The sequence below is a fragment of the Onychostruthus taczanowskii genome, unplaced genomic scaffold (genome assembly GCF_017590055.1).
Source record: "Onychostruthus taczanowskii isolate IOZ18803 unplaced genomic scaffold, ASM1759005v1 scaffold177, whole genome shotgun sequence".
NCBI lineage: Eukaryota > Metazoa > Chordata > Aves > Passeriformes > Passeridae > Onychostruthus > Onychostruthus taczanowskii.
In genome coordinates this window covers 535,656-547,571 of record NW_024498984.1, presented here as the reverse complement: position 1 = coordinate 547,571, position 11,916 = coordinate 535,656, and the positions used below count along the sequence as shown (strand labels likewise).

Sequence of the window (11,916 nt, the reverse complement as noted above, 5' to 3'; positions counted from 1 at the left end):
CCTGCTACATGGTCTGCTGCATGCAGCAATTGTGAACTGTTTGTATTCAGCAGGTATTTTTAGATGGTGAGGCAGGCCTTTTTCCATAGAAGTGAGATACAACGTGCTGATTTTAATAAGGCATGGAACATGAAAGATGGTCTTCATCCTTTCTAACCATAGACTTTTATTTTTCTGTTAATTTTAAAGACCACAGGAGCAGATCATAAGACCATGTAAAAAAAAAAAGCTACCATCAGAAAATAGAGAAAAATACTAGTCAGGACTAAAAAAAAAATATTTCCAGGATGCTTTTGAATTTTTTTCCCTGCAAAGAAAAATTTATTTTCAGAAAATATGGGTATTTCTGTGATATCTGTTTGCCCCTTTCTTTGTGCAGCTCATTATTAGGGCAGCAAGTAGTGTTGTGCATTGTAGGCATCCAGTCAGTAGCAGCAAAGTAGAGATGAATGATTACAAATAATAAGAAATTCAAAATGTATGAGTATTTTAAAAATTTTATTTCATTTTAAAATTTATACAGTCAGTGAAACAATCCTATAAAATGATTTTTCTAGGATGTTATAAGGCACATAAATTACCAAATATAAACATAGAAAAGTAGCCAAAATAATGAACTAAGCCCACATACACCTTTAGCTATATTAGAGGTGTGTGAATGATTTATGAGAATGTGAATCACTCTATTTACAGGGTAATGAATATTTCACATTTAACAATAACCAACAACATTAAAAAGAAGGGGAAGGAAAAGCTCATATCCAAGAACAGAGCCGTGTTTTTTCACTCCAGAGGGACCTGCATTTTCTGAAGCTCCTCCCTGGGTTGAGGGCTGTGCACTGTGAGTGCTTCCCTTCTGGGCTGCAGAACATCACCTGGTGTGACCAAGCAGCTCTGCTGTGTGACACAGCAAGGGGCACTCTCCCCACGTCCCCATGCTTCCATACCGGGCAGCTTGGTGAAAGACAGAAAGGATCTACACACAGATCGAACACTCAGCGTTGTCTTCAGCTCTAAATAGTAAAATGGTGTCAAGGGGTTTCTTGGGCTTTTTCTTTTAAGTAATGGCTTTGAGAAGTTGTTTGGCATGCAATAAGCCATTATATTCTACTAATTAAGAAAAGATTGCAAAACATACAAATAGTCAATTTTTATTTCATTTCAAGAGACATTACCAATAATTTCTCCAAATACCCATTTTCCACCTGCATATATATATTTCAACTAGACTAACAGTCAGGGATTCAAAGTAGTAAGATTTTGGTACAAATATATTTCATTGTGTATTTTCTTCCATTAACAGGATCCACTCCTTTATGTAGCTCTAAGTATACATTCACATAATAAAGAGTAATAATTTGGCTAAAAAGATATGTCTGTTTATTATCCGATTGTAGTAATTTGCCTATCAAGGGTAAGTTGCTATAAAAGATACAGTACTAGAAATAAATAGTTCTAAATTCAAAGATCTTCAAAATGGGGTGTCATTTCCAGTCTGTGTTAAATTTTCCAAAGTCCTTTTAAAAGCATTAACTAAATTCACTACACATGAGAGAATAATTTGGACCTACATACACCAAGTCCCACTCACATGAGAAGCTTATTTCACTTAATTTCCTTCTTGGTTTTGTAATGGGCAGAAACAACCAGATAATTGTCTGGATTCATGTCCCTGATGTTTGGAGACTTGCTCTGGATTGGAGATGTTTTCCCATCTACTCGGGAGATCTGAAGCATTCGGCATGGGTCGTGCTTCAGTAAGTAACCTGCAAAAGTCTCCCAGCCTCCTCCAACACGAACCATCACGTGTTTGTTGTGCAGCATCTGAAATTACATAGGCGGGAAAAAACAAAAACACTCTTGAGAGGCAACCGTTCACAAAGAAATCATACTTTTTTTGCTGTAAAAACCTGCTTACTTTAATTGAAAGCCAAAAAACATGTGATGGTAGTACATAAAAGGAAAGGAAATGAAAAGAAATAGTAGAGTGGTTTGATTTGCAGTTTAAAAGTAAATTAAAAAAAAAAAACTGTAAGAAAATGAGCTGGTATTTTAAACTAAAGATTTTCATATTTTATTTAAATAAACACTACATGTTCTAGTCCTATAGCATGGAGTCTTTCTGTTCTTCATGTGTTTAGTAGAAATACGTCAGGTAACATGAATACTTAAAGATTACTTTTTAAAAATATATTAGTAAAGACACCATTTTATATTGAATTGGAACTGGCTGTTCTTTACAGGAGTAGCGAAGGGCAAACAACCAAAACAATTTCCTCTATCTCTGAAAAATTTAAGAGAAAAAAAATATTTAAGAAAATGAAGTTGCATTTATTTTAACAATTAAGTCTTGTTGACAATACATTCTAATAAAATCGTTTAATGCTGTAATTAAAATAATCCAATGAGGTACATCAGAAGTAATTTATCTGGGTTTGGAAACACCTGAATTTTCTGACTAAATTCAAATAAAATTTTTCTGCAAGTGCCAGTGTACCTTCTCCCTTGCCTACCCTGGAATTCAGTTGGTGATTTTAGTAATTTCTTCCTTTTTTTTCTCCATGCAGAACAGCAAAATAAATACTGGTGAGGTATCATAAAGCAGTACATTCTTTATTTTATCGGGATATTTTATAACCAACATGAATACCACATTGAAAAATGCTTTGATCATGGTATCTCATGAAAGGGTAAACAACATTTAGCTGTAATACCAGAAATTAAAAACTGGTCTGGTAAAATGTGTCATAATAAGACCTTTGACACAGTCTGGGTTTTTGAATTTGGATGTGTGGCAGTGATGCCTGTATCAACATGTCCAAAACTCCCTGAAGGGCTGGCAGTATTTGCAGTTGAGACTTAGATGGCATGTAAACCTTTTGTAACACAGCATAGCCAACAAAACAGGAAACATCCTCAATCAAACAAAATCACACATAATATAAGGCAAAAAATTAACTTAAAAAAAAAAAAAAAACAAAAAAACAACCCTCACCTCAGCCTATTTGAATTCTGTGACATAAGGAGACAGATTCATCTGGAGTGAAGAAAGCATGGCCAGCTGTACAACTTACTGAAGTTTGAAAATCAGGTTACATTCATAAGGAATAGAACTCTTCATTAGAATAATCAGCTGCAGATGGATTCTCATTTGACAGTTTTCATTTAAAACACTGCTACACAAGGAAGTGTTTACATAAAAACCAAAATGTTTTTATGTAAAACACAATGTGCAATCAATTATGGATACTGAAAAATAAAGTTACTTCTGATCCGTCGCAAAGAGGTGCTCAAGCACCCTCAGTCCAATGAGTATCTCCCAGCTGTTGAGTCTGCGCTGTTGCTCTGGGTTGTGTGAGTTTTTGTTTTACAATTCCTGTATACGAATGAGGTTTTTCTCTAGATTTATGGGAGTCAGAACAGAATCAGACTTTTTCTCTCAAGGTTTGTATTTTAGTTTCAAGACTTTGATTTGAGCTGACAAGGATGTGAGATCTGAATCATGCCTTTAGTCTGGACAATGTATCATGAAAGAAGCAAACGGTTTTTGCATCAAGTTTGAAAATTGAAGTTCAAATGGAGACAGATCCTTAACAGAGTCTAGGGAATTTTATTTAGCAACTTTCTTCTCTTTGAATGCCTTAAAAAGCTTTTGAGAAGTGCCCCAAAAACTTTTAACATTAAAACAAGCCAAACTGATGCAATACAACATGGGGTGGGGAGGGGTTGATTGTGCCTGAATTTCAGCTTCCCTATATTATCATAGGGGCATTCACGTTCCAAGAAGAGGTGGGAGCTGGGCTTTTGATTAAGATGCAAAGTTAGCAAAAAGTGTATTTGGTTGAATTTCCCTTGCTGACTACTGTGCAAACACACTCTAAACACACTATTTCCTGATGCTTAGGTTAAATGCACATCTTTTGTCTTTCCCCTCTTTGATCTTTATCTTTTGTGTTATTACTATTATAAAAATCATTGAGTGCTTGCTTTCTACAGGCAGAGTTTTCCGACATCCTAAAGAGACATAGTTTATGATGTGCTGTGTCACAAATGCACCATTTTACTCCTACAGTCATATTTTGATGTTAGTAACATCAGCATGAATCCAAAATAATTCTGCTAGTTTTAGAATTGTTCCAGCTCCACAGAAGTATGAAAAACTTCTTAGCATGGAAAAAAACACCAACAACTTGCTCTACTTTCTAACTGAAAAAGCAGTTTTCTCCCCAAATTACTTCAGCTGGAGATGAAACTTTTGAGATTTCATATTCCATCCAATTCACCTTTTAAATTGCATGAGATCTCTGAGAAGAAAAAAGTTGGATTCTGCAATAATAAAGTTTATTAGTAACAATTTAAATACATTCATGGCGTACATGTATTTTCACACTGCTATCCAGCCAACTAAAACTAAGAAAATCCTTTCTGAAAATAAAATCCAACATATGTTTATGATTGCCATAAATTCCATTATTTCAGTTGTGTCTGAAATGTGGCTGTCACTAAAGCTCTTCTCTCTTGAATGTGTCACTGAATCTACAGTGAACCAAACAGATATAAGAAACCAGAGGACCAGAAAATAGCATTACAGAGAAAGAAATGATAGATCTGTTTTCGTAGGCGCCAAGGCTGTATCCAGAGATAACAAGGGAAAGAGTTAACAGAAGTTAGGTGACACTGAGCTGTCATTGCATGGGACTTTGGCTTCAGTATAAAATATAGTCTAGGCAGTTATGGTTTTCACATACCCTAAGTTTGGTGAGTTTGATGCCTTATTAAAGACATATTAGGTGTATGTAAAGGCAGTAAGTTCATCTAAATAAGCAGCGTTTAACTGACTTGAAAAATTCCTATTCTGTTTTATAGGAACTATTCTGTTTTACAGGAACTAAAAATCCGGCCGAATCTGGCCCAATATAGTTACACTTCTGTGGATGCTGACAGTTTAGTCAGAAAAAGAAACAGATAACTTTTACAGGCATTGTCCTGGGGAAGTTGTGAGAAAGCTCAGAGAAAGAATGAAACCAATTCTTATCTTAAGTCACTGCAGCTGGTGTTTGTGAACTTGTGGAACATGTTATACACGATGTTATGGAAAGATATTTACAAAGAGGTGTTGTTCCTAATTAACCAATGGGGTGACAGGTGTTATTAAGAACCAATCAGGTTCTGGGTGAACAATGTTGCTTATAAAAGTGTGAAGTTTTGTAATAAAGTAGCTTTTATGCCTTCTGAAAATGCATGGAGTGTGTCACCTTCATTCCTGTTCCTGACTCAATGCTGACACCCTTCTGATTATAACTTTCTTACAAAATATTTCAGAAGGTGAGAGGAAGAAGAAGGAGGAATTACACACTATAGATCTGATCCAAGTACTACAAAAGCCAACACAAAAACCCTGCTGACTCAAAAGGAACTTGGGCTGGGCTCTGGAAGATAAATGCAGCAACCTAAGGCAGAGTTAGCTGGTATGACTTTAGACCATCTTCAGAAACAGTGTAGGCTACACACTAAGAGAATATTGACTATAAAATTTGAAGGTGTTTGGCAAAATAATGCAGAACATCACACCAGTGGCTGTGCAAAAAAAAAAAATCACACTCACAAAAATGAAATACTAATGAGATTGCTAAAGAGAAATTAAATTTTGCTGAATATAAGCCACTTAGACTTATTGTCATCAGTAGATGTATCTTGGTGCTTGTATCTTAAGGACTTAAGGATCCTTCTTTGAGTGGTGTTCAGAACAACAACACGAAATGGGCTTCTACATCAATACATTCCACATTATCCGCAGAAACGTCACAGGTCAACCTTAAGGAAATACCACTGTTCTGAAGACTTATGTGCATTACTGTATCAGACTGCTGCCCACAGCAAGCTTGAAGGCTTTGCTGCCTCCACTGAAAGGTACACCCACCCACCCACATACAAGACACCCTCAGATATGGTACCTCTACCTGATGATTCTGCTGCAACCCCCACTGATGTTATTTAGGAATCATTTTGCTCCAGCTGGTCCATACCACTTTTGATGATCTACCCTCCTGTCTATGAAAAATAAATTACTTTCTCAAATCTCAGCAGTATTGAGCATTCACTAACCATTCTTAGTAAAAAAACCAAAGTGAGAGCAGGATACAAATCTCAGACCAGGAATGGGACTCAGATCTAGGCTTTTAGCCTGCCCCAGCGAGTCTCTGGGCCTGTATCTAGAATATGTTATTGTCAAGTAATGACAAATTATTCTGCAGGGATAATTCTGCTCATGTGGACATTTTCATGGAGTAGGACATCTCTTCCATATAAGAGACTGTAGTCTTTCTCTTCCCAGTTGTGAGAAGAAGTGATGTTTGGCGCTGGCAAATGGTGAAGTCTTGGAATTTGATGCACATATCTATATGGAAGATGAAAAAGTATTATCTGCAGACTTGAGACACTACTGCTTCAGGAAACAGGGCCAGCAAAGTTAAAAATCAAAATCCCCAGAAGTTCCAATGCTTGGCAGTTACCAGGTCTTCTTGAAAGTGGCCACTGAAAATTCTGACATTTATCACTTAATGTGGAAACAGGTCTAGCTTGGTGAAGCCCTGAGAAAGACTCTGGAAGACTGGCAGAAAAGTCTGTGTGCAGAAGCGTGAAGAGAAGTCTGTCCAGCTGTATGCTTTCCCAGACACTCTGATGACAGTGGCTCAACATCCCTGACAATCACCGAAACATGCAAAAGTTTTTGCTAACAGTCCATGCTAATAGTCCATTCAAACAGGGTGACTGGGGGCTGGCCAAGAAGGGGACACCACCACAGTAGGTGACAGAAGTAATTTATACTAAAACTATATAAAACTAGAAGTTTTCTAAATTCATTCAGATATGCGAATTTTCAGAAATTTATAGGTAACTGTTGCTACATGAAGTTTTTCTACTTCTCTGAGAATTCAGTGACCTGAAAACACCGGGGTGTACAACAGGCTCCTGATTATTTGATTGAAAGCCAAATGCAGACATTAAAAATATATCATTAGCAAAGATTATGCAACTTCATCACTAGAATTCCTCATAAAATTTATAGCAAAATCCTGAAGTATGACCTGATTTAATCATCAGCCAGGTTCTATTTACATACAGTCCTATTTTTAAAAGTTTATAGACACTGTAGCATAAATATTATAAAAAGCAGTACTGCTCTTAAACACAGAGGACTCCCTTACACACAAGGAATCATGGGAGTAATTCCCAACAGAATATGGAAGAAAATCAGCTTCCAGTGGGAAAGCTAGAAAGCTTCCCTCCAACTACACTCTCTCTTGGCTTTCATTCCCCTTTTGTCATAGAATTTGTGTCTTCTTAGAGAAATGTTTTAGTCTAATAAAGCAATAAAGCTTATTTTAGACTTTTAAGGAGTCACTTATGTGCCTGAGTGCATATCTAAGGGATTAAAACTAAACCTCACCTCTACAAATCTGAAAAAGTGCAAATTATGTAGCCAATTCCAGGTACTAATTATTCATCCATATTGAAGCAATCTATTTGCAGTCTATTCATATATATTTTGCAGATGATAATTTATTAGTCCCTTCCAACCTAAATTATTCTAAAAAAAAGTAAAAATAAGTCTTGCTCCACCTGAAAACCAGGAAATATGCACTTCTCATCTTCCCTTGTCATCCCTCATTAAGTCACATTTTGCCTAGCTCCCCTCTTTATATAGATTTATAAAAAAATGCTTTGTATAAAAATGTCTTCTAGTTTTAAAAGTTCCAGATGATGCGACCTCAGCCATTACATATGGATTTGTTTAAGGACCAGCTCTGTGTTGTCATTCCAAGACCCCAATAACATACCCTGCACTTCCTCTCTCTTCAGACACCACGATAATGACATGAAAAATAGATGGCTCTCTGGATTAACATCTCCCTCTCATTTTTGTGGAGTTATAGTTGTAAATCACACTAAACAAATCTCTCTTAGTTGGAAAAAAATGTCATAAAAAAGCTCGGACTGAAAAAAATATGTCAAGAACATATGTTAATTGCTTGTCACAATATTTCTAGCTACGCTACAGTTAGGTTTTAGAATTAACATACTTTCTGAATTATAGAGAATTTTATTTTAATGTTACATCTTGGGCTGTATCAAACACATCAACAGGTATCCACTTAATTAATTGAAACAACCTTTGCTTCAGATCAAAAGAACAAACAGACTTTGTTTATGCAAACACAAAAGGCGTCTAAATAATCATTCAGATATGTAAATACCCAAAAGGCTATTTAAACATTAAAAGTATTAAGCAGAAAATGGCAGGTGTAATTATCCACTTTTCTTATTTTCTAAATTTAGCTGTCACTTCACTCTGCAAACAAAATTTATCAAAGAGGACTGCAGACATCTCTCTGCATGTAGGACATTAAGGAGGGTCAACTACAGTGAAGATGGTGGTTTTAAGAAAACCCTTATCCTTTTGAAGTTAAAAGTAAGTGAGGTTTTGTGCAAAACTGTACTGAGTACTAAATGTCATGTAATCCTCCTAGGCAAAAACTATTATGATAAGAAGAGTACCAAATATAAAAGAAGGAATGGCAGCAGAGCAGTATATTATATATGGTGGCATCTTTAAGTTAATATATGGCAAGATCCCTCACCTGCCCAATGAAGAATTTAGGGTTCAATTTCATGTTTTTGTACCATTTTCCATATTCAACTCCAAACTGCTTCAGACACACTAATAGTGAGGGGGTTTTTTTTCAGCAGTTAAGAATGAGATAGTACTATTGTTGTGATCTATCACAGATACCACTGTATCTTCAAAGAAGACTTACTCTTCAAAAAAAGCCATCTCTCTTCAATTAAGACATAATGAGGGACTCATAAAATTTAGTGGGCAACTGACACCCCTAACACTCACTATTCTAGGACAGAATTTTTTAATTATAAGTGTGTTTTCATTATATTTTCTTCCCTACCCATATTTTTGTCATTTTTTCTGTTACATAGTTGAGTCTTCAGGATTTGTAAAGAGATAGCTTAAAGTATCATTATAAAATACAATATTAGGTACTATGACTTGTTAGTGTAATATAATATTGTATTATATTATTAAATAGATATTACCTATTGTTTCACAGTTTAACCTAGTAGTACATTTTGAAATAGAGATGGAAATGTTTAAATATATAAATAAAGTGAAGATCTACTCCTTGCTGCTGGACGCTCACTCAGTAACAGGTGCACTTCTTTTCTAAGTGAAACCAGTTACACGTTTTCAAGAAATGAGTGATGTAGTTCCTTCCTACTGAAGTCAATGGGCAGTCCAATCCTTCTAAATGTATTTTGGGTCATGTTTTTTGGAAATCTGAGCCAAATCCTTTTGCTAAAATGAGTAAGAATTTTTTTTTCTGTTATGAAAAGGCCCCTAGAATAAAGGCTTTAAAACCCTAACCACTTTATCCTTTGTTAATTAAATCCACTCCTTTCAGCCTTCTTGTTCTCCTTTTCATCTCACAGATATTTCTATGAAAAGATGTATAACATCATCAACTGTTTTATTTCACTAAAACACATAGCAGAGAGCTGTTGTCATTTAGAATAGGAAGTGAATTGCTTCCACCTAACTCATATTTACTTAATTGATTAGTCATTTTGCTTGTGTCTTGATTTCTCCTTTCTCTAAACTGGTATTACTGTCCATTTGGCAACTGCCTCCATTTTCAAAACCACTCCTTTCTTTGAAAAACTTAAGCAAACAAAGGTAAGTAAAGCGCAGTTAAAATTGGACTGCCTTTGTCTTTTGGGACTCAGTTTCCTTTCAAGCCTTTTATATTCCATTTGTGCCTTAGAGATTAGGACCTCCTTTGAGATTTCTACCCTATGACTTTCCAATTTGTTTTTGCAATAATTACCCAAGCTGTTAAACTACCTTATCAGTCAAAAACCTTGTTTTTTACAGTGCTTATAGAATGCTAATACAAGATGTCATGTTTTCAGTGCAGCGCTGGTAACACAACTGGGAATAGAAAACATCTGTGCTGAAGACAGGCAGAAAAGTAAGTGGCTAGTGATTCCACTGAAATCAGACTGCCGTAGCTCAAAAACAAACACTTCATATATTACTGTACCTTGTTGGTATGACCTTTGTTATGTTAAAACATGCTTAAGCAACTTATAATTCATACATTATTGCAAATTACTCCTAGCAGGAAGGCAAGTGGAACCTGTAAAACAGTTTAAAAATCTGGGAACAGTGCTCCCAAGTATATCAACCCCGTGCCTTTCACCATTACACAGAGCTAAATCCTGCTCCACTCTTTCAGTTTGTGCAGAAAGCAAATCTCCACCAAGCCTCACGGCAATATGAAATGAAAACAAAAACTGACTTAGATTTAGCCACAGCTCAGGAAACTAGCATGTAATCAGGTCAGAAACCCAATCAAGGGGAAAAAGTTTGTAAATTGTTCCTAGAGAGTTCCCCAGAAGAGGTGCAGATGTGGAAAAGCTGATGGCTTACTTACATCTGAGTTTATAAAGGTCTGAAAGAAGCTAGGAAACACATATCATGAAGACACAGTGTGTCTAAAAATCAATAGGATGCTAAATTATTAAAGCCCTATGTGATCTAAGAGAAATAAGTAGTTTCACAAGCCTCCATTTATAGCAGAGAGCAGGTAAATGGCATGTTTGCAGTGGTACCAGGAACAATGTACCAGAAAAATCTTCTATTTGATGTATCAGCAGAACATCATACTAGGACAGCACCACAGCCTCCCTAAAGGGACAACAGCAATTGCTGAAAACAGTACTCTTATAAATCTAGCAGGGTATCACTGAAGATCAGCCAGTTGTGGGTTGTAAGAAGAACATCAACAGCAGGGTTGTGAGAGAATAAGAAAGTAGAAAACAGGATGTGGGGATGAGCAAAATGATAACAAACAGGTGGCCTAGAAGTACCCACTGGAATGTTAGAGACAGGAGTATTTGAGAGCCAAGGTGTCCTGGCGTGATTCATACTGTTACTGCATACTCTATCTATCTGTGCCAAAAAACTGTTACTGTCTCTTTCAGACCCTGATGCCTTGAGGCTGAACACAGTTAAAGAGTAAAGTAGGTGTTTATTAAAAGGCCTTCATGGATAACACCTTGGGCAGTACAAGAGCCTGGCCAGGGCTACACCCCAGATGAACCCAAAATGGTCACAAAATGGAGAACTGGTCACCAGATCTCACACTTCTGTAAGGTTTGGTCCGTTAGCATATTGGAGTTAATTGTCCAATTATAGCTTCAGGTTATGAAGTCCCATCCTTGTTATCTATCTTTCTCTGTTCTTGGGCCTGAAACTTGTAACAGTTGTCCTTGGCCCCAGGCTAAAAGGAATTATTTTGCCTGCCTACCCTGTGAAGAGAACTTGCTAACACTTAATATGAAGCTCAGAACTACACAGCTAGGCAGCACAGAATCTGAAAAATAGGAAAGCTAAAACTTAAGGGATCACCCTGCATCTGGGACCCTTGTGTATGTGGGGTTGTGATCGTGGGCATTTTCAAAATCTCCCTGCCCAGGTAGTTTGCTGGTTTTCATCATGTGGTGTTTGCTCATGGGCTGCTTGGTCTTTGCTCAGGGAAAGGTTTTGGTTTTTTCCTTTATTTTTTTTTTTTCCTTTGGCTTGGAGAGAGTGTAGTTATTGGGTTTCAGCTTCCATTGTGGGAGTTCCGCATGTCCCTGCTGGTGACCCTGCTCCAGGAGAGAAGATGGGAGCAGCGCTCTCGCCCTTTTGTGGCAGCTTGGGGTTTCCAACTGTAGCCGTTTGTATAAAGCGCATTCCACAGTTAGAAACTGTTTCGAAGGGAACTTTGCAAACTCTGCCAGCAGTGAAAAAAAAAACCAAGTGAGGCGCTGGGGCCAGGCCAGGCCGTGTCCCCCAGC

At 36.8% G+C, this 11,916-nt stretch overlaps 1 protein-coding gene across 3 annotated transcripts in view; it reads right to left on the bottom strand.

Moving 5' to 3' along the window:
- Nucleotides 1–351: 351 nt before the first annotated feature.
- Nucleotides 352–11,916, bottom strand: part of GAS2 (growth arrest specific 2) — an 87,074-nt gene continuing 75,509 nt past the window's right edge. For all 3 annotated transcript variants that reach the window (XM_041400285.1, XM_041400287.1, XM_041400286.1), the window contains exon 8: nt 352–1,824. In XM_041400285.1, coding sequence (XP_041256219.1) covers nt 1,606–1,824 — 219 coding nt within the window. In that variant the 3' untranslated portion in view covers nt 352–1,605. The remainder of the gene's footprint in view (nt 1,825–11,916) is intronic.